This window comes from Gasterosteus aculeatus, chromosome 1 (genome assembly GCF_964276395.1).
Source record: "Gasterosteus aculeatus chromosome 1, fGasAcu3.hap1.1, whole genome shotgun sequence".
Classification (NCBI taxonomy): Eukaryota; Metazoa; Chordata; class Actinopteri; order Perciformes; family Gasterosteidae; genus Gasterosteus; species Gasterosteus aculeatus.
Genome location: NC_135688.1, coordinates 6,336,693 through 6,359,348, shown reverse-complemented (window position 1 = coordinate 6,359,348; position 22,656 = coordinate 6,336,693). Strand labels below are relative to the sequence as shown.

At 48.0% G+C, this 22,656-nt stretch overlaps 2 protein-coding genes across 4 annotated transcripts in view; one reads left to right on the top strand and one right to left on the bottom strand.

The window, feature by feature from the left end:
* egfem1 (EGF-like and EMI domain containing 1) overlaps positions 1-22,656 on the top strand; it is a 46,274-nt gene that overhangs the window by 10,916 nt on the left and 12,702 nt on the right. For all 3 annotated transcript variants that reach the window (XM_040190864.2, XM_078098368.1, XM_078098369.1), the window contains exons 5-22: positions 6,994-7,116; positions 9,202-9,324; positions 9,975-10,100; positions 10,286-10,408; positions 10,776-10,898; positions 11,713-11,850; positions 11,944-12,066; positions 12,328-12,450; positions 12,558-12,782; positions 12,869-12,997; positions 15,182-15,310; positions 15,636-15,764; positions 20,090-20,224; positions 20,472-20,606; positions 21,482-21,607; positions 21,859-21,990; positions 22,175-22,303; positions 22,383-22,514. In XM_040190864.2, the coding sequence (XP_040046798.2) occupies positions 6,994-7,116; positions 9,202-9,324; positions 9,975-10,100; positions 10,286-10,408; positions 10,776-10,898; positions 11,713-11,850; positions 11,944-12,066; positions 12,328-12,450; positions 12,558-12,782; positions 12,869-12,997; positions 15,182-15,310; positions 15,636-15,764; positions 20,090-20,224; positions 20,472-20,606; positions 21,482-21,607; positions 21,859-21,990; positions 22,175-22,303; positions 22,383-22,514 (2,403 nt within the window). The remainder of the gene's footprint in view (positions 1-6,993; positions 7,117-9,201; positions 9,325-9,974; positions 10,101-10,285; positions 10,409-10,775; positions 10,899-11,712; positions 11,851-11,943; positions 12,067-12,327; positions 12,451-12,557; positions 12,783-12,868; positions 12,998-15,181; positions 15,311-15,635; positions 15,765-20,089; positions 20,225-20,471; positions 20,607-21,481; positions 21,608-21,858; positions 21,991-22,174; positions 22,304-22,382; positions 22,515-22,656) is intronic.
* On the bottom strand, positions 15,869-18,690 carry LOC120827763 (EH domain-containing protein 2). The gene is made up of 6 exons (XM_040190874.2): positions 18,325-18,690; positions 18,044-18,220; positions 17,792-17,889; positions 17,067-17,479; positions 16,809-16,973; positions 15,869-16,724 (listed from the first exon to the last, which is right to left on the bottom strand). The coding sequence occupies exons 1-6, from the start codon at positions 18,543-18,545 to the stop codon at positions 16,161-16,163; spliced, it is 1,638 nt and encodes a 545-aa protein (XP_040046808.1). The 5' UTR covers positions 18,546-18,690; the 3' UTR covers positions 15,869-16,160.

The following is a 22,656-nucleotide window of genomic DNA, read 5'->3' as shown; positions in this document are numbered from 1 at the left end:
GGGGCGGCGGCATACAGGTAGGCGGTGTCTGAAACGAGAGAGAAGGGTGATTGACAGAAGATACACAGGAATCACTTGGTGGCCAAAATCCCCAGTCTGGGTGTTACAGTACCCCCCCTCCTAAGGCCGGCACCAGACGGCCCAGGCTCATCAGGGAACTTGAGGTGGAAGTCCCTGACGAGGTTAGGCCCCAAGATGTTGCGAGCTGGCTCCCACGACCTCTCCTCTGGCCCGTATCCCTCCCAATCTACCAGATACTGGAGGCCCCGACCGCGGCGTCGGACTGCCAAGAGCCGCTTGACGGTGTAGGTTGGTCCGCCATCAATGAGTCTGGGGGGTGGTGGGGCTTTGGTGGCAGGGACCAAGTGGCTCTCCATGGCTGGCTTTAACCGGGCTACATGAAAAGTGGGATGCACTCTCATAGGTCTAGGGATTTTAAGCCTCATGGCCGCAGGGTTGATCACCTTAGAGATGGGGAAGGGGCCAACGAACCTTGGCGCCAACTTGCGGGACTCCACACGAATGGGCAGGTCGCGCGTAGATAACCACACTCTCTGGCCGACCCGATAGTTAGGGGCTGGGGTCCGTCGTCGATCCGCCATCCTCTTCGACCGTGCAGCGCTCTTGAGGAGGGCCTGGCGGGCTCGGTCCCAGGTGCGGCGGCAACGCCGGACCATGGCCAGCGCCGAGGGCACCCTGGACTCCCTCTCTAGGGCAGGAAACAGGGGTGGCTGATAGCCATAGGCACACTGGAACGGGGAGAGGCCCGAAGACGAAGAAGGGAGTGTGTTGTGCGCATACTCAATCCAGATGAGGTTCTTGCACCAGGAGGTTGGGTCTTTGGAAACCAAACAGCGAAGGCCCGTCTCCAGCTCCTGGTTCAGACGCTCAGTCTGCCCATTGGATTCCGGGTGATAGCCAGAAGATAGACTGACCGTTGCTCCTAAGAGGCTGCAGAACTCTTTCCAAAACTTGGACACGAACTGGGGGCCCCGATCAGACACCACATCTGCAGGGAAACCATGGAGACGAAAAACGTGAGAGAGCACCGCCTCCGCGGTTCCCTTGGCGGAGGGCAGCTTAGGCAGGGGAATGAAATGGACCATCTTAGAGAACCGGTCGACCACCGTGAGGACGGTGGTGTTGCCCTCGGACCGGGGAAGCCCTGTGACGAAATCCAGCGAGATGTTGGACCAGGGGCGATGTGGAACCGGCAGGGGGCGAAGGAGCCCGACCGGGGAGCGTCGAGGGACCTTACAGCTTGCACACACCTGGCAAGCCGACACGTACTCTCCTACCTCCCTCTCCATCGCGGGCCACCAGAACCGCTGTCTTATAACAAACATTGTCCTCCGAACTCCGGGATGGCAGGAGATTCGGGCGCAGTGGGCCCAATGGATGACCTGCGAGCGGAGAGAAGGGGGAACAAACAGCCTGCTGGGGGGACAACCGTTAGGAACAGAGATGCTTGCGGCAGCCTGTCTCACCTTCTCCTCAATGTCCCAGGTGACGGCGCCAACTAGGCAAGACGAGGGCAGAATGCAGGAGGGTGGGTTGGGTGGGGAGACAGGGTCAAAAAGCCGGGAAAGAGAGTCTGGCTTCGCGTTCTTTGAGCCTGGGCGATAAGACAGGGAAAAGTTGAACCTATTAAAGAAAAGCGCCCACCTGGCTTGACGAGGGTTTAGTCTTTTGGCCGTCCTCAGATACTCCAGGTTTTTATGGTCTGTCCAGACCAGGAATGGGTGTTCAGCGCCCTCCAGCCAGTGCCGCCACTCCTCCAGGGCTACCTTGACTGCTAGCAGTTCCCGGTCCCCAATGTCGTAGTTCCTCTCAGCAGGAGAAAGGCTCCGGGAGAGGAAGGCGCAAGGATGCAGCTTGTCATCCTTCTCTGATCTTTGGGAAAGTATTGCTCCCACTCCCACGTCTGAGGCGTCAACCTCCACCACAAACTGCTGATTAGGGTTGGGGAGGATAAGTATCGGGGCCGAGGTGAATGCCTTCTTGAGGTGTTTGAAGGCAGCGTCGGCGTTCCACTGGAACTTGACCACAGAAGATGTTAGTGCATGCAGCGGGGCAGCTACTGAACTAAAGTTCCTAATGAACCTCCTATAAAAATTGGCGAAACCCAAAAATCGTTGGACCGCCTTGCGATCGCTGGGAGTGGGCCAGCCTGTGACTGCCGCCACCTTCCCTGGCTCCATCTGCACTTTGCCCTCCGACACAATGAACCCCAGGAACGAAACGGTAGATACGTGAAACTCACATTTCTCCGCCTTCACAAATAGCTGATGGTCAAGGAGCCGCTGGAGAACCTGCCTAACATGCATCCGGTGGGTCTCTTCGTCGGGGGAGAAGATCAGAATGTCATCCAGATATACGAACACAGAAATGTTGAGCAGGTCTCGGAGGACGTCATTCGCCAGAGCCTGAAAAACAGCTGGAGCATTAGTTAGTCCGAAAGGCATCACCAGATACTCGTAATGCCCCCTGGGAGTGTTGAAAGCAGTCTTCCATTCGTCTCCCTCCCTAATCCTGACCAAATGATAGGCATTTCTCAAGTCGAGCTTAGTAAAGATCTTGGCCCCTTGTAGCAAATCGAATGCTGACGAAATAAGGGGCAGAGGGTACCTGTTCTTGACTGTGATGTTGTTTAATCCCCTGTAATCGATACAGGGGCGCAGTGTCTTGTCCTTCTTGCTGACAAAAAAAAAAACCCTGCACCCGCTGGGAATGATGAAGGTCTGATTAAGCCCGCCGCCAACGAGGAGGTTACGTAATCCTTCATAGCCTGTGTCTCAGGTGCAGACAGGGAATAAATTCTCCCTCTAGGAGGAGATGATCCTGGGAGCAGATCAATGGCGCAATCATACTCCCGATGTGGAGGCAGAGAAGTGGCTCGGGCCTTATTAAATACCTCCTTAAGGTCGTGGTAACATGCCGGTACCCTGGAAAGGTCCGGGTAGTCTGAGTCCAATGGCGGCAGCTGTTGCGGCGCAGATAGTGGGGTGGTTTGAGACGGTGTCGTGGAAAAGCATCGCGTCGAACACTCCCTCCTCCATGCAATCACTGTCCCCGAAGACCAGTCCATATGGGGGTTGTGTTGGGACAGCCAGGGAAAGCCCAGAATGAGGGGGTGTTGCGAGGACTGGAACACGTGGAAGCAAATAGTCTCTGTGTGGTGGTCCGGGAAGGTTAACTGCACAGGGGATGTGTGGTGAGTGACCCTACAGAGTAGGCGCCCATCGAGGGCACTAGCTTCCAGGGGCTTCGGGAGAGGATGCCTCTCTAATCCCAGTCTGCGCACCAATCCGCTGTCCATCAGGTTGGCGTCCGAACCTGAATCCACCAGCACTCTCTGACTGAGAAAGGCGGTTTGAGAGGAGATGGAAACTCTGGGAAGAACCCGAGGCGGACCTACGGACAGTGTGGTACGGCTCACCAGTGACGTCCTCCTCACTGGTGAGCCTGATCTTTTAGTGGACAGGAGGCGATGAGGTGGCCCCTCTGGCCACAGTAGATGCATCTACCGTCCCGCAGGCGACGCTGCCGCTCCTCGGGGGTCAACCTGGTCCTCCCGAGTTGCATGGGTTCCTCGGCTGGGTGGTGGAGTGCGGGGCGATCGGGAGAAGTCTGGTGTCGAGCATGTGAGTCAGTAGTGGGATCGCTGTGGAGCGAGTTCCAGTTGAGACCTGTGCCATGTCTCCTAGGGGGTGGGGGAGGGGGTGAGCGGGAGGCTGGTGAGTTAAACAGGCGGCTAGGTCTCTCTCTCTTGAACTCACCTAGGCGGCTCTCTAACCTTACAGCAAGGGCGGTTAAGGCCTCAAGACTCTCGGAATCATCCCTCAATGCTAACTCCTCCCTCACTGGGTTGTTAAGTCCTCTGAGAAAAACCCCCTGGAGTGACGCATCGGACCACCCGGACCCTTGCGCTATGGTTCTGAAGTCGATTGCGAACTCTGCCACGCTGCGGGACCCCTGTCTTAGAGAGAGTAGGCGTGAAGCAACGTCTTTGCCTCTAACTGGGTGATCAAAAACTCTACGCATTTCATCTGAGAAGCACTGATATGAAGAGAGTATAGGAGACTGGCTCTCCCATATGCTGGTAGCCCAGGCCAACGCCCTCCCAGTCATGGAGCCCATCATGAAGGCAACCTTAGCTCTATCAGTGACATATCTCGAAGGCTGTTGGTCAAAGATTAATGAGCACTGCATCAAAAAAGACTTGCATGTTCCCAGGTCTCCGGCGTAGCGCTCCGGTGCAGGCACATTGGGCTCCTGGGAGCAAAAGGTGGGTCGGGCAGATTGCAAAGGAGGAGTAGCCGCCTCTGGGGCTGGGGGGGGTGGCTGCGGGGCGGCTTGACGAAGCTGCTGTCCCAGCTGGTTCACCTCCGCAGAAAGAGCTCGAAGAGACTCCATCATCCCTCGGAGAAGTTGGTCGTGGTGCCCCACGAGGGTACCCTGTGAGGCGACGGCCTGACGGAGGGAATCTGGGTCCGCTGATTCCATGTTGGCCAGTTTGTACTGTCAGGGAGGCTAGGGCCACAAGGACCTGGAATCAAAAGCAGACTTGACACGAGGTAGTTAGAAGCAATTCTTGTCTTTAATCCAGGCGGAGGTTCGGTACACGGGTAATCAGGCAGAGGAGGCAGATAAATCCAAGTCGGCAGGCAAAGGGTTACGGGTGGACAGAAAAGGTTCAAAACACGGGAAGGCACACTGGAGGATATCGCTGGTAAGCTCATGGGAGACAAGAGACAAACTGGCACAGAGCCATGTGTCGGCAAGGGCTAAATACACAGGGGAATGAGACACAGGTGTAATCAATAAGGGTGGGGCTTTGTAATCACGGGGGCGGCGGCATACAGGTAGGCGGTGTCTGAAACGAGAGAGAAGGGTGATTGACAGAAGATACACAGGAATCACTTGGTGGCCAAAATCCCCAGTCTGGGTGTTACAAAGTGTCTAAATAAGTTCACATTCTCTACGCAACATGTGACCTACTGCCTCGTCAGCATAATATTACCCCGAAACCGTCTTCATTACCGTGACAGGGCTTGAATTAATGTTTGTGCAAATTCTGTTGTCCCTCTCTGCTCGTGTGCGCACCCACGTTTTTCAGGTTTGGACGGACAGTCACTTAGATCCCCCATAACGAAGGAGAATGTCTGTGACTATTATGTAACTACATTTGTATTATTCATGAGCAAGCATATGATCCCAACAACGCAACATAACCTCTAAACTACACAACAGTAGAGATTTGACAGCTGAGCCTGAATCTGTAAAAATCTGCCCAGTAAATCAACATCTGTCGAAATGCCTGAAAGAAAAAGTCCGCCTCTCCAAAATACTGCCTTCCCTTAGAAACTAAGCGTGGGTGTGGCCTAGAAAAGAAACACGGCGACCCATCCTTAGTTTCTGAGGTCACGCGGGATTCTACATAACACCATGAAGTATTCACACCAACAGTCACAGAAATAATCTGTATATTTCAGTGTTTGTTGCGATACTTTGCTTTCTTTTATTTTTGCCCAGTGACATTCGACTTCTAGAACTACTGTAAAAGACAAATGTTTGTTCTGTGAGCTCCTTTTCCTGAACGGCTGTTCATTCCTTCAACGTTTTTTTTTTTTTACCGACTGCCTCTCCACCAGGAAGATAAATGAAAATAGAAAACAATTCAGCACCATTCGTGCAATCTACTGGGCTTTGCGTCTTATCGCTTAAGACGATGTGAAGAGGGAATCGATAACATGTTCAGATGTGGACTGCTGCAGTCATGAGTCAGTTAATGTGTGTATTATCTTTGTGCATGTTTATTCATGTGCACACGTATGGAAACAGGGACATTTTATACGAGCAATGGGGGCTGTTTATCACGTCTTCTTGCCTCTTTATAATACTGGCCGAGTTTTCCAGGCTCGACTGGGGATAAAATATCTCGTGAAACAGTAGCAATAACTGACAATTCCTCCGAATGGACCATGAGATGCACTTCCTTGTTTATTAAGGAAATGCCATCGGCAGGAAACTGTGGGAGCATTTCAGTAACCGTATGCAGAGCTGCACAAAGATTGTGTAACTATAAAACAGTCGGCTCGAACTCCTGCCAAAATCCTCTCTCCGAGTTGTGCCTCTGAAATCTTCGGCTAGCAGCTGAGAGGTTGCATCAAGTCTTTTAACACATGGGGGGGAAGCAGCTTAACAACTTTCCTCTTCTTAGTCTGACGGGGGGTAACCGTGCAAGTGCATTGATCCATGCATTACCGATTCTCATCCAAACATACCACATACCATCTGTAAAAGGTTTGGCTGTGTTGTTTCCATGAGGTAATAGCAGCAGTTTAATCAGTTTCTTTGAAGATCAAGCAAAGGTTTGTGCTACAGTAAATTAAATATTGCGTACAGGAACTTCCTTTCCGATCAAGATAATACTTCTTAATGAAAGTAGTTTTGAGCAAAGTACTCGTTGACCCCCCATCTGCAGGCATCAGATGTCAGCTGTCTGGAGCACAATAACTAAATAAGGAACAAACCTGGGAACCATTTCACCCTCAGAAACAAGTCCAAACATGAGATGCATAGAAACATTTTATTGTGTGTATTGTTCAAGAGTGAGTCAACATGAGGCTTAGTCGATGCGATGAAGTGAAAAGGTCGACGATTCTGGGGGCTGGAAAACTTGTATAGAAAACTGGTATAAATTTGTTGAACAAACAAACATGTGGGAAGATGCAAGTTATAGTTTTTCTACAGTTTATTGTTCTTTACACTAATTTGGACCTGTTTGCGCTGGCATCAAAGCACATCCTTCACAGCCATAGTGTAGAGGTCATGCTGTATAGAGTGTGGAGTAAGAGTTAACCATGTACATGTGAACTAAACAACACATGAAGGGACTCCTCATAGAGCGACCTAAGATGGACACCTTTTTGTTTTGTCGACTCTGCATTTTATCTGTAAAAATCTGGCTTTTTAATCCTTTTCTTCCAGATGTTAACGAATGTGAGGTGGAGGACGGCGGCTGTGAGGAGTCCTGTTGCAACACCATCGGCAGCTACTACTGCAAGTGTCCTGAAGGCAGTCGACTGGGGCCCGATGGCAAAGCATGCCGCGGTGAGAGCCGGCATGCTGCCGAAAAAGGACTTCACACCGGTGTCGATTGCCATTTTTTCTAGATCAAAGTCGTCCTTTTGAATCGACAGATTGGTCCTTACGATGGTGCAGAAAGTTAAGCTCATTCAATGTGTCAATTTCCTGCCTAAATTGGCCAACTTAAGACCTTTTTAAAAGGCCAGACTACTGGCTGTAAATGGCTGAACCAACCGCACAGGCAGCGCCCCTTTTCTACGACAGGTGTGAACAAGGCCCTGACCTTTACCCCTTACGACAGGATATACTCACTTATGTAATCATTTAAAGTCCGAGAACCAACTAGTGGAGAAGACGAACGGAAGCAGCTTCAGCAGCTGGGAAGTTCTTCTTTTACCGGCTTTCGCGTGAATTCTGTGTGTGGTCGTATTCATGGGGAAAGACAACGTTTGGATTTGAAGGGCTGAAGGAAAATAAACCTGTGGATGGGTTGTTTTCAGAGTTTTTTATCTTCTTCCTTTTTTATCCTGTGAATTTGAATGAATGGAAAGGATAAACTCCTACAAGACGTGTAGGAGTTCTTCCTCTACTACTACCGAGTTGCGTGAGTTTAATTTTGTTTTTGGTAAATTCCGTTCCTGTGGTGTTCATTCTGACCACCTGTCCTCCCAAATGTTTGGTCTGTTCCTTTGTCTAGTCGTAGATGCAAACTCAGCAGCTCCGATAAGAGCCAGGCGGTGTCCCACCACATCATTCAGACCTCGCGCCCCCCCCCCGACCTCCGACACAACGACTCCCGCCGCTGCTGCCCCGCACACCACCTCGCCCACCGAAGAAAAGCCACCATTGTGTGTGTCTGCCATTGAAATCCTCTCACATGAGGAGTCCAACGAGTATATTAACCTTTACAAACCCCCCCGCGTCTATTGTTTTGCGTGTAAGGAATCCTCTACAATGGCTCGTGAACACGAGGTGGTGATAATTCATTTAGTGCAGATGTCTGCATAAGTTGGACAAACGGACATAAATGCCTTAAACCCTTTTTCAAAATCATCAATGTGGAGGATACAAAAAAGATTGTTTTACTGGTGAAAGCCCCCTCCCCTCCCCCCACTTTAACCCCCCCCCCCCATGTAGCTCCTATTGTTGGAAGGCAGCTAATTAAAATAGCAAAGATCGTTTTGGAGACGGCTGTTCCCACGGGGCTGTCACAGGGTTGGAGGTGCAGGGAAAACTATTTCAAAAATGATTTACAATATCTGCACTACTTAGTGAGCCCTTTAACCTCCGAGAAGGGATGCGTGCTCAAATAAACTGAACCACATGCTTGGTGTTCAACACCCCCGCCACAAAAAAGGAAAATTGCAACAATATTTTCCCTCCCTGCACACATCTCCTCTGTCATCGTCGTGGACTGAAAAAGCCGGCGTCAGAGGTGACAGCTGGACGGAGGTTTGAGAGGATGTGTGATGTGTTGCCCAGATGTGCATATCAACACCTGATTGTCCTTCAGTAGGGTGTCCAGGTCTTCCGAGCTGGCTTCCGGTCTCTGTGGAACATGAACTTCGGTCTGACACGTGCACAGCCATATGGAAGCCTCTCGTGTGCAGGAAATTGATTGCACGCATGCTACTGCACGAACCATTCATCATTTAAGCCAAAGACATTATGCACGCACGTTTTCCGTCAGGACACAGGGTCAGTGTGGTTTGGCACACTGAACTTTTCATTGTCAGGTTTCCGTATTCTCCGTCACTGTTACACTGGTTTTAAACATGACACAGCTGAATGTAATTCTCATTTCTGGGAAATATAAAATGGAGAATACAACTCTGGAGATATGGTCGAATTGATGCAATTAAAACTCATCAAATCGTTTTTTAATTAAACAACCTGAATGTCGGATATGACACTTTATACAAACCCACAATAAATGTGGTTTGTTTCCGCAGTATTATTGACTGAATTTCAACCAAGCAGAGAATGCATTTAGTGTCTTTGTTGTTATTATTTTGCAGTCTAATAGTTTTCCCTCATAGAAATGAATAGTTTACTTAAGGAGCACTGGTCTGTGCATGGTTATGAGTATATGTTTGCGTGTGTGCTCAGATGTAAACGAGTGTGAGGAGGTCAATGGAGGATGCCAGCAAACGTGTGTCAACACAAAAGGCTCATTTCACTGTGAGTGCAGAGAAGGCTTCCGCATGCACTCTGATGGTCGGACCTGCATTGGTGAGTGCTGAACAGAGGGCCTCATTGCACTTCACGCACCGCATTCATGCCTCGATCATTTAGCTGGATTATTACAGCCACAATTCCTCAGTTTACATCGCAGCAAAATGACATGGAATGTGGAGGAATAACAGATAAAACAGAATTAGTAAAATGTTGTTTTTGTGGTTAGATAGGCGGCCTGTAGATAAAAAGATTATTCTAAAGGTGTGTGACATACAGTTTATAGAGTATTAAACTTTAGAACTGAAACAACCAACTCTGGTATTTAAATTCTATCTGTTTGAATCATTAAGTTAAAAGCCAGCCGCTCCCCACGTTTCACATCCCGTCTGTGTCATCATGTCTGTGTTTAAAGCACCCAGAAGGCACACGGCTAATATTTATATTTGGTACCTCGTTAAATGGCAGGAGTAATGGGATGGAAAGATAATTAGTGACCAGGAGTACCGCTTGAATATCGCTTTCTAGTTTCCAGCCTTCACTCGAGAGTTTCCCATGATTCAACAGCTGCATCGCCCGAGGTGTGAAAGACATTTTACAGACGCAAATGTACCTGTCATACTGTGTGCGACTTTAAATATCCCATAGCTGAGCAGATGGGTTTTTATGCTTATTTACCATCTTTGTTCTTGTCTCTGTCTTGTAAGCTGTGAACTCGTGTTCGATTCTGAATGGCGGATGCGAGCACAAGTGTGTGGACACGGGAAACAATAACTACAAATGTGACTGCCGAAAGAACTATCAGCTGAAGAGGGACGGGAGACACTGTGAATGTGAGTCATTGTGCAAAAGATTTGAGGTTCTTCTGATTAAAAAAAAAAATTATAAATAAATTTATTTTGCGTGGTTTGTGACTTAGTGGAGAGGACTTGGTGAAGCGGTTTTGAAAAAAGAAGAGCACTCACCTTTGTAATGTTTAAAGGAGGTAAACATTGTTGTGTTTATTTGTGTGTGTCAGTGAGGGACCCCTGCGAGCACAGGAATGGCGGCTGCTCCCAGCTGTGTCTTTCACAGCACGGCCGGGTTCACTGCAGCTGCCGACCTGGTTTTACTCTGTCTGGAGACGGCGAGAACTGTGAAGGTGAGGAATCGCACACGCACAACCGACTGTCTGCACGCACACTAAATAAATACCTTTCCCTTCAACATGCTTCAGTTTAGCAGAAACACACTTAGGATCTTTCCATAAGGTACCGCCAGTGAATCTTGGCGTTATTTACCTTTTACCCTCAAGAGTTGAGTTGACCTAATTGCATCAGTGGACATGTTTCCTTCTAAAAGTGTGTTCCTGTTGCGGCGTGAACCATAATAAACCAGGACCCTCTCACGCTGAGAGTAAACTGCGATTTAACCATCAGGGTTTGCTTTGGACATACATCACCTCTGAAACGCTCCGGGATATGTCTCAATATCGTGCGATTGTTTTGTCCTTTTCGCGTGTCCTGCAGACATCGACGAGTGCCGCTCAGGCCGCGCCGAGTGTTCCCATGGCTGTGTCAACATGCTGGGCTCCTTCAGCTGTGTGTGTCATCAGGGCTTCGAACTTGGTGCTGATGGCAAACAGTGCTACCGTAAGTAAAGGGTTAGGGGGTTGTAACGTCTATACCTTTTCCTAAAAAGGAAGGGCTCTGGAATGCATGTATTGTTTTGGAAGCAACGTGATATGAGCAAAACCAGAAAAATCTGGATACAGCCCTGATATATGGTCACACCAGCCATGTCAGGAAGGCGGGGAGAAGGTAGGACTCAAAACGCAGACTTGAAAAACAAAAAGACTTTAATAGTCAAAATCCAAAAAGGGCCAAGGGGCAAAAATGCAGACGGGAACCAGGAACACACTTGACAATGACGCGACAAGAGACACACATGACTTAAATCCACTGGGAAGGTGCAGGTGATTGGACACAGGTGGAAACAATCATGACAGGGCAGACAATCAGAGGGGATGACAGGACCAGGAAGGAAGTGAAGTTACCCAGGGAGACAAGAAGCAGAAAACTACAAAATAAGACAGGAAATAAACCCAAACCGTGACCAGCCAGGACTCCAAGACAGTGGCGTAAATTGCTCATCTCAACTAAAACTAAAAGTTGATTTCATCTACGCGTCTGCAAAGTTTCACGACTGCAACGTCCACAAAATCTTCCCAAAGTGTTTTCGAGGATCACACCCAACTAGCGTATAGTGGCTGATAATAACCACGCGTTTTGCCCACTTCTCTTATAAAATTATATAACACATTGAAAATGTAGCCAAGCACACTTTAATCAAAACTATACCTGCACTCAAGAATGTTTTTATCTTCTCCTCTCCTGCTGGAATAACTGTTGCTAATAATGTTACGGCCGTGCCCTTTAAATGTGCCGTTGGTGCTGTCTCCTCCAGGCATTGAGATGGAGATCGTCAACAGCTGTGAGAAGAACAATGGAGGTTGCTCTCATCACTGCGAGCACACCACCAACGGCCCGTCGTGCTCCTGCAACCACGGTTACCAGCTGGACCGGCACAGGAAGACCTGCGTGGGTGAGGACTCTCACTCTCCCGTCGTTTTGCTTTCGCTTACTAGCGCCGACTCTCATCTCGTGTGTTGAAACCGACGTGTGATGCCGTCCTCAGATAGCGACGAGTGTGTCAGTGGGGAGTCCTGCTGCCGTCATCTCTGTAGAAACCACCCGGGCGGCTACGAGTGCAGCTGCAGAGCTGGCCACCGACTGAGTCCCGACGGCTGTGGCTGCGACGGTAAAAGCGCTTTGGATGCAAAGGCCAGCGAAGGCCGCGTTAGAGGTCTTTGTGTTGTCGCCGCACGACGCACATTTAACGGGTTGCTTAGGAATTACATTTTAGGGACAGTAAAAAGAACGATGTGCTCAAAACAGCTACAAGTTTTACACAAACTAGATATCGAATGTTTACACCGCCAATGAAACGGCTTTGCTGTTGTCATTGACCCTTTCATTCTCCCAGCTGTGTGTTGATGCTTATGTATTTTCTGTTCATCAGACATTGACGAGTGCCGAGCGGAGACCTCGGGCTGCGAACAAAACTGCGTCAACACCCTGGGAACATATGAGTGCTTCTGTGAACTGGGATTCCGCTTGGATCAGGACCAGCACTCCTGCGTTGGTGAGTGACATACAATACTGTTAGATAGATAGATTTCATTTAAGTAAAACACGAGGGATGGAGCCATTTAAAGACAGTTTGACCCACTTTGTTCTTTGTGTTTTTAGCTCTCTATGGCAGAGAGCTGGAAGAAGAAGGGGATGAAGATGGGGAGGAGGACGAGCGGCCGGATGTCCACACATTACCGGACCTGCTGTTCCGCAACGCTCCTCAACTCCTGCGGTACACAGCCGCCCTGCGCTCCCGTCATGGCGGTGATGGCGGTGATGGTGAAACAGAATACGAGATCCAGAGGGAGCGCCGAGGAGAGCTCAGGCTGGACAGCAGCATAGGTACAGTGAAGAGCGGGGGGCCATGACACTCGGTGCCTGCTGAGGAACCCAGCGGTTTGATGGTTTTATTAAGTCTTCTCTCTCAGTGTGTCTAGATGGCTCGTTCGGAGAGGAATGCAGTGTGAGCTGTGACGACTGCGTGCACGGAAAGTGTAGTGATGGCAGAGACGGATGCGAGTGTTCGGCTGGATGGACCGGGATCGTCTGTAACAAGAGTAAGTTAACTGGCGATCTTTTCTCTACAGGTGTTTTCACAGCAGCCCAGAACGCACAAACTAAATACAGCAGTTTGCCTCTTTGTGCCGGCTGCAGTGCTTCTACATTCCTGGAACAGAGGAGATTCTGCCAGATACACACTAGACCTTTAAGATAGCGTTCCCTGCAGGACGTCCTTTGACTTTTTGGCAATTTGGGTAATTCCACAGAGATGAGATGAGAAGATTTAAACAAACTGTCACACAGCGGTTCGTTTGATATCTTACGAAAACAGGTACAGGTCCATTCAGATTTACCATACACATTTTCTCAGTCAATTCAGTATGTCTAAACTTTTGACTGGTACCTGTTTTATTTTTGTATACACTCTCTTATGAATATGCAGCAATGAGTGTAAATTTCGCCTCTGTAAATGTCTGCAGTCTTTTCAAAATAAACGTCTGCCTTTAAGGGAAATAAGCTGGTTAGGTTGAGGCATCAAAACTACTTGGGAAGGTCCAGGAACAAGTTCTGTTTTGGATAAAAATAACTACAGCAGTTTTGTAAGTACGTAAATTATGGAACAATTACATAAAAGTTGACTTTAGCTTTCACTTCTACACGAAAAGCAGGTTCTTAAGTGAAAGCCTTATCTTTCAACTACAGGTTGTTTAAGAAGGCGAATGTAGAATGTCATTTAAAAAAAACCTTCTTCTGCTCAGACATGTGCGTGGCAGGGAGACCGAAATTAACCATTTATGCCCAGATGACATACATGTCAAGGGGATAATGTCAACAGTACAGTGCACAGTCCTGCAATCACTCACCTTGTGTTCTATCTGAACTACTCATAGCCAGTAGTTCAATAGGAGAGGAATGAGATAGCTATGTGTCAAAACCTGTCTGCCTCTCTGTGTGGGAGACTTTCTTATTTATGGGCTCCAGAACACAAGAGCAGCGGGGGAATCAATCTGTCTGCTGCTGGAGGGAGGCCAGGCCCTGCAGCAGGAGCACAGCCCGAGGCCAACGATGTCCACTCCTGGGTGAGCAAGTAGGGCTCCATTGTTCCTATCCAGCTCCGTGATTAATGGCTGTGTTTGGTCTGAAGCAAAGTCAGGCCGGTAATCACAAGAGGAGAGCTAGTCCGTTAGAAGAAATGTAGTATTTAGATGCACGACCTGGAGGGGAGGATCCGGACATTAGTGGCATTTCCAGGGGAAAAGGGTGTATTGATGCATTGCAAAGAGCTAATTAGGTTTTTCCGCCTGGACAATAAAGTGCAGCTTGAGGACATGCAGCTTGCATTCAGCAAACTAAACGTGGCTGAAGAGAAAATAATGAAATCTTAGCAGTGAAGCCAAATTACAGAAGATATACTAAGTCAAAATAGTGTGAAGCGCAATATCAGATCAATGAAATGGTGGCTGAGGTATGTGGGACAAAAGGTGGCAATGCCATCCATATATTCTGTAATTCTCAGGTCTGCAATTTTCTTTAAAGTCCCAAGAATATTTTGTATTATTCTATTCTATACCCAAACCCCTAATACAAAACTAATTAAGGGAAGACATTAAAACCCCGTGGCATAGAATCACACTCACTAAGGCAACTTGTTAACCACTCACATAGTTGGTGGTGAAATAAAAGTGTTTTTTAAGGTTGCCTCAACATGCCCCAAATACCCCAAGACTTGGGGCATGCATCATTATGAAGTAGGATCAATGCCCCACTGCCAACTGCACAACTCATTTACTTTGCTTGCATTTCCAGATGTACGCGTCACTATTTCCTTTTTTTCTCTCTTCCTGTTTCTCTTATATATTGATTGCAATGCATATTCAGTCATCTTTAATGCCGTTACCTCCATAGTTTACATGTGATCTCCCCACGGAGTGTCATAGAACTGCTGTGAAGAAAGTGGAACGTGGAAATTTGAGACTTGATAGTGTGTAACACGTTTTAAAACAGCCAGCTGGTTCATGTTGGAATTGCCAACAAGGGCAGAGGGATTAAAAGTGTCAGAAGGACACAAATCACGGGGAACGACAGGATGGAAGGTGGACACATTGACTGACTTTTGAACAATAACCCTTCCTTTGGCCGCTGTACTACTGTAAGTCTTTGTGCATGTGCCAAAGGTTTGATTCATTGACTTGTACTGCGACTGCTCAGGTGCCAATGCTCTCTCCCTTCCCCTCCTCCAGCTTGTCCACAGGGGACCTATGGGCAGGCCTGTGACAGCCTCTGCCGTTGTCAGAATGGAGGCTCGTGTGACCCTTTGACTGGGAAGTGTGTCTGCCCCCCCGGGGTGCAGGGGCTGCTCTGCGAGGACGGTTTGTACACACACACACACACACACACAATTCTCACACAGGTGTTAATACAACAACCAGGCTCGGAGTTGGTCGTCCGAGACATATTGCTCCTTGATATGAAGCATTGTTGCCTTGCTCCTCCAGGCTGTGCTGATCTGCTTGTAATGGGAAGTGATTAGATCTTTTAAAAGTTTAAAATCCTTTAGTTTCATTTGATTTTCTGACCAAAGCAAAGTAATTGACAAGGCAGAAAAATGATCCTTCTTTACACTTCCACAAATCACAAAAGAATTGTAGCTCTTCTCCATTCCATCCTAAAGTGGCATTATTCATGTTTTTGCAGGTTGTCCGAGGGGTTATTTTGGGAGGCACTGCAGAAAAAAGTGCAACTGCCCAAACAACGGACATTGCAATCGCATGTATGGAGGCTGCCTGTGCTCCCCGGGACTGTATGGGCGCTTCTGCCACCTGCGTGAGTACCAACCCCGACCATATCGTAATACCCACTGCATAATAGTCGTGATGTGATGAACAAAATTTAATAGCATTGATAAAAGTCCAATTGGATTACGGGAGATATGAGCAACTTTTATGTGTAAGGCAAAACAAACCTTAAGAGTGAAATTACACCTCACTGACAATCATTGCTGGTCGATTTCAATCATTTTGGTGGATATTTGAGTGACTGCAGATGAAAAGATCCAAACCATCACAGCAATCTTTTTGGGGACATGATGATTCTCGTGCAAATGGCATAACACCTTCTCAGTCTCATTTAAAGGTGATTTTAATGATTGGGTTAGTTTTTTTTAATATGCGATCACCAGATCAGGCTCTACCGTACACAGGCTGAGCCTCCTTTCCCGTTTTACTCTTTGTCCTCGCTGGCTAAACTTTGCCGCTTCGACGGTGGCACCAGGTGAGACGGCAGCTCTCGGGGGAGCCAGTGGCCCTCCAGCTTTCCCTCAATAAGATGGGCCGCCAAAGCAAACTCCTCGTTGTCCAGCATGCCATCCCCGTCTACATCAGACAGCCTCCAGATGTGAGCAAGCACAGAGTTGGGTAGGAGGGTGGTCGTCATCCACTCTTTGACTTTGGTGGCGCTCAGTTTGCCCCCGTGTGGACCCAGGTTGAAGAAAACCTCATCGTGCTTTGGCTTGTATTTCTCCACCGCCCACTCGACAAAATCTGTCTCACCGCTCCGACCGGATTTTTTCAGTTCCATGAGAGAATCTTTCTTGTAACGCTCAGGCCTGAATGTTCCCAAAAACTCCCCGTCCAGCACACCGGGGAGGGATTTCTTCCTCAGGTCTTGTCGTTGAATCAACGGCACCAGGTTTGCTATGTCACTGGTCAGGAGTTTATCCAAGGAAGCCATCAGACTTGGTTTCAGTGTCTTGAACTTGGAGAAATCTTGCCCCAAAAGTTTTTCCTGAAAAGGTGTGCAAACAAAAGTTAAGCTCAGGGACATTCTGATAATTTGGCATGAAGGCAGAATCTGAAATATTTTTTCCACCTGCATCTTGGTGCAGTCGGGGAAGTCCCCGGCCGGGACTCGATGCCGCTGCTGGATCTTGGTGAAAATCAGCGGAAGTTGGTAGATCAGGTTGTGCTTCTTGCTTTCTTTGCAAAAAATGGTTGGCATCTCCTTTTTGAGATAGCTGATAACATGAGCATGTGCCTACGAGGATAGATACAAAAAAAAGTGAGCTTACTCAAATTGTAAATATGAACCCAAAGAGAAGGATGGATTCGAACATATGACACCTCTTACCCTTACTAAGCGGGCCCTTTTTACCAAGTCGTTCAGTTTGCGTAGGGCAGCATTGCGGGGCAGGTTCCTTATGTCGGCCAAAAGATCCTCCTCCTCCATCTCTAACAGCTGGTGGTGGTCACACATCTGCCTGGGCTCCGACCAGAATGATCCAACGTAAACCCGGAGGATCTCCGGTGTTCGAAACACTTTCCCCAGAGACCACATGAGGGCGCCGTACACCCTCATGAGCTGCTGCGAGTCCACCCTGTCAGCTTTGTTGAGGACCACGCGCAACTTGTCCTCATAGCCGCACAGGGCCCCGAAGGCCCGGGTGAGCTCATCAGAGAACTCCAGTTTATGTGCATCGAAGAGCAGGATGATCCGATCCACGCGCTCCGCGAACCAGCGCAGCACGGCCGGGAAGTCGTAGCCTGGGGACGAGGAACCAAAGCGCCGGGTTTTCATTAGCGCCCAGAGAAACATCCCAGTGGCCCTCACTCTCAGCCACACCCACAGATTAATGCCTTCATAAAACAACTGCTCAGTTACTCACAGCACTGCTCGTCCCCTCCCGACTCAGTCATATTACCCTCATCTGCTTCTGGCTTCAAGTTCTGAATTACTATTATCTCATCGCATCTGAAAACACTTTCCTCATACCAGGAACTTTGATTCTGACAAAAGCAATGTTTTCCAACTGAATGACTCTCCTGAAAGGAAAGGAGAAAAGTATTCGGACTCACCACGGCTCAGTTTTCTCTTAGCAGCGGTCAGGATGCCCGGTGTGTCGATGATGCTAATGCTCTCCAGGACTTTATTTGGCATCTGAACGCACTGAAACCTACAAAGGACAAAATGCTTCAACGGAAAGCACCGGAATCTCTTTACTGTTCGCCACTAGCCTTCATTTAGAGAGCACAGGATGAATTGTTTCACGCTGCAAAGTTTGTTTCACTGCTTCTACGCTAGCAGGCTTTTGATTCCCACAGCATCACCTGTTCAGAAAGGCATTTCCAAAAGGGTCCAGGTGGCGAAAGGGCTTCTTCGCGTCCACTGTGAGGGCGTTGCCGGGGATGACTCCCTCCACCTCTCCATGCATGAGGGCAGTGAAGGAGTCGGTGGTCGGCTCTGGCCCAACTCTGCTACCAGGGAAATCTTCTTCGAGGAGATATCTGAAGTCCAGACAACCGTTAACAGCAGTTAACCCTTCAGCTCTCATTGGTTAAATGCATTCCCCAGCACGCGTGCACAAACCTGCAGATGTTCTGATTCTTACCTGACAAAAGTTGTCTTTCCTGTCGAGTACTGACCTATCACCAAGACCATTGGTTGGTTGTCAAACTCTGCGTCCTCATAGCTCGGAGAATGAAAGTGATGGAAGGAATAGTGTTTCTCTATGGGAAGCAGCCTCTTGAAATAAAGATTCTTCAGCTCCCCTGTGACCAAATTCACGTCGCCCACTGTTTTGGGGTCGCTCCTGAGCCTCCGGATGGACATGGTGATGAATCGTTGCTCCTGAATTCTCAGTGTGAACGCTTCTAACACCAAGCCGAAGGATGTGCAAACGGAGTATTATCAGATTCTCACAGCGGTCTGCTCCATCCTGCAGCAGCACATGGAGAGAGAGGGTGGAGAGGGTGTAACCACAGCCTGCAGCTGGACCAGACGTAAAGCCAATGTCGAGAGGGACCGGGTGGAGTGGAGCTCAGCCTTCTTTTTTTTTTGCCGAGGAGCGAGAATCTTGGCAAAATTCATCCAGATTGTTCTAAACACTGAGGAATGATGTGGTAATACTTGAGTTGTAAAAGTCTCACGTGACACTTCACAATCTATTTGTTCAATGCTTCTACTAACAATAAGATAGAGCTTTCAGAAAAGTGCACACAACAAATCAAACTGTTTAGGAAATGGCTTTTCCAAATATTGGCAGTCTAGAATCACTGTAGATTTGCAATTCTTACAGTTACTTAAAATTTCTGAATCGAAGTCTAAAAATCCTGTGAAAGAGCAGCAGTCACATGACTTGAGCCTTCAGAGGTACAATGCTGTGATAACATAGTGGCTGGTTGTTGGTTTTGGCTCAGAGTTATGTGTCATTTGATAGCGGAGGTTTTATTTCAAGATTCTTTACTTAATTAACTTTCCCCACCTTCACTTAAACAAACAAACGTTTCTACGATAATTTATTTTCTTTGCATAACTGTCGAAAAAATAGATCAAAATGTGTATATTCTTTTGTGGTGGGAAACGTATTCAAATTTAAAAGGCATAATGAGTAGAATTTAAAAAAAAAAAAAAAAAAACAAGTCTAAATCATTCATTGTGAGCCACATGAAGGGAGTGATGGAGTCTGCATCTGGAGAGACCCTCTGCTAGTGTTTTCTTATTTTGCATTTTCCAGGACATTTCTAGGCGTCAACCACTGTAAAAAAAAAGTAGCGTCGAAGTGCCAAATCCTGCTCATTGTGTCCTTAAAAGAAGCAACACCACAGTGTAGAAATACTGTTGTTGCATGTAAAAGTCCTCCTCTCAAAAACGTGTTCAGGTAAAAGTTTGTATGTGTAAGTTGTCAGTAAGAGTGTTTGTTGTGTGCAATTTGTTTCACTGCTGAAGGGTTCTGCTGATTTGAACTACTTTACACACTGTTTGGTAGTTTAATCTGTTGCTGTGAGAATCTTTCTATCATTCTAAAGGCAAACAGCCCTATTTGGAGCTTTGTAACGTATTTTACAAAGGTTTTAAATAACTTTTTTATCTTAAGTAGGGGCATTTCTTAACCCATAAATGCACACTTAGAACTCCTGTTTCTCAGAAATGAATGAATTCAAAATCACCGCATTTGGAGAGACGTGTTTTTCTCTGTAAAATACTTTTACTAGTTACTGGAGAATGAAGTACAACATCGGCCACCAAGATGTGCATTTATCAAGTACTGTACAGCTGGGTCACGTACTCCGTTACATCCCACCACCGATCACACAAACACGACTAACTCGTGCTTCTTCTTGTCTGTTTCCAAACTGATCCGGTCGGCCCCTCAGCTTGTCCCAGGTGGACGCACGGTGCGGGCTGCTCCAAGGAATGTGACTGCGTCCAAGAACATTCCGCCGGCTGTGACCCCAAAACAGGGAGCTGTTTCTGTAAGGCTGCATACCACGGCCCACGGTGTGAGAAAGGTATAATGCCGCTTTTCAACCACCAATAAATGTATTTGCCGGCGCAGTAATTGGACCAGAGATGCAACGAGGCCACCGGCTGAGGGGACTTCATGGCCTACAAAGCAGTTCAAGAAGTCGCTCCGATTGCTCCTGGAGACATTGATCGCTGTTTGAAATGCTAACAGCCTCTCAGTGAATGTTTGGAAGCATTCGTTGAGGTGCTTCGTTAATCTTTGTCTGTGTACGTCTTTGTGTCCCTGTGCAGAATGTGAGCTCGGCTCCTTCGGTGCAGGCTGTGAGCAGCCATGCGTCTGTCCAGGCGGAGGGTCATGTGACCCCGGGACCGGAGAATGCAGTCGGCGATGTCCCGCAGGCCTACATGGAGATACATGTCAGCTGGGTGAGACGAAGAGCTGCTTGAAGGGAATCGTGCATCAAACTACGAATGAGTTCGGGGACAATAAATGTGGCTAAATCGACTAAAATCTCACAATGATTGAAATAAATTGCTGTGGAATTATGCAGGCTTCGTCAAAGCTCGACTCCACGGCGCCCTCATGTGGCCGTAACCTTCAGAGTAGAGGACCACAGTCGTACTTTACACATTTCTGTGGACATGTTAAGTGCGTGGGGTTGTACACTGACACGTTTCCACACGTGTGGTCATTTGTCTGCGTACTTCATAAATAAAAGTTTGCGCTTTCTGATGTCACCAAATCAATCTTCGTTCTGTCCCGTTCTATTCACTCTCTGCTGCCTTTGATGGATTGTGCGGATTTAGTGTGTTAAATAAACACAGCTTTCTTTTTTTTTATTTCACCTGGTCAGTGCAGGTGTTCTTGTTATTAAATAGTGTGCGACCCATAAAAGTGAGCGTGTCTCCTCAGCAGTTTGTCATCTGGCTGTTTACTCTGCTGCTCGATGGAGAGATCAATCCTCTGTGTTTTCATCCAAAGTGATGCTGAATAAGGTTAAAACATGACTCTGTGTCTCTATGGGTTGGACCAGCAAAGACGTTTTACAGGATGTCCGCTCGAATGCACGGTCCAGGCCTCGGCTTGCTGGGTTTTGTTAACGCCGAATGAAAAAAAGGAATCCTCATCTTTTGGACTGTGTTCATCTAAAGCTGCAGGTCATGACAGGGGTCATTTACTTCCGGTACCACTGTATTTCTGCAGTTCTCTTTTTGCACTGTTGTGCAATCCGGTGTCTTGCCTTTTTCTGTGCAGCTGCGTTTAAATATATATTTATATATATTCCGTTGTGTGTTGCTAGCCTGCCGATCAAAGAGCTATGGCGAGGGCTGTCGTCTGACCTGCGACTGCGGTGACGCCCCCTGTGACGCTGTGACCGGCCGGTGCATCTGTCCTGCTGGCAAGACGGGCCACTCCTGTCAGGAAGGTACATTTCTTTACTATGCGTTCTTTCAAATATTTTCTTTTCACAATGAATTCCTGTATAAGTTTTAGTCAACCTGATTATGTTGCTTGCACGAACTGACCTCAGTGTGATCATTAGCATGATGAACCACTAGACCAATTCCTCTACTGTGCAGCTCACTCGCCTTTTAATACATTCCACCCCCCAAAACATCCTGAGCCTAAGTGGCTTTAAGACTGAGAATTAAACGAAAGATGCTCGGTGCTCCTCAGACTGCCCTGATGGATTCTGGGGGTTGAAGTGCCAGTCGCCGTGTCCTAAATGCGAGAACAGAGGCTCCTGCAATAAGCACACTGGTGTGTGTGACTGTCAACCAGGTTTCACGGGGAAACTCTGCCAGAACGGTGAGATTAAAATCTAATAATTTCCTATTTGTGGGACTATTTCGACCATTGATCAAAACCAGTCTGTCTCAAAGAATTGCGTTAGTGATTAAACTGCTATTTCTGTGTCATTTCCAACATTTTCATCTATATCAAACACATGGATTAGTAAAGCGTCGTCCTATAAACCTGGTGTTGGGTGCAGAGTGTCCCCCAGGTGTCCACGGACCCGGCTGCTCAATGCGCTGTTCATGCCCCTCTGATGCGACCTGTGACCCGCTGACCGGACGCTGCATCTGCCCTCCTGGCAAAAGAGGCCACGACTGTGCGACATGTAAGATTCTACTGAGTAAACCGGACCTTAATGCAACGCATATCAAATCACCTGCCGCAACGTCTGTTAAACTTCACAGCATGCGAGTCTGGCTACTGGGGCCAGGAGTGTCTCAGTAAATGCCGGTGCGAGGGCACCTCTCTGCACTGCGACCCGGTCACCGGTCAGTGTGCGTGCGAGGCCGGCTTCACCGGGGACCACTGTGAAAAGAGTAAGTCGACCCTTGAACGTCACACGGTATTAATCAGAACACACTGACGCCCCACGGGGAGCTCATTTACAATCCTGAAAGGAATTTCCTGGATATTATATTGTATAATAAAATGTTTTTGTTTCAGGGATGCAGTACCTGT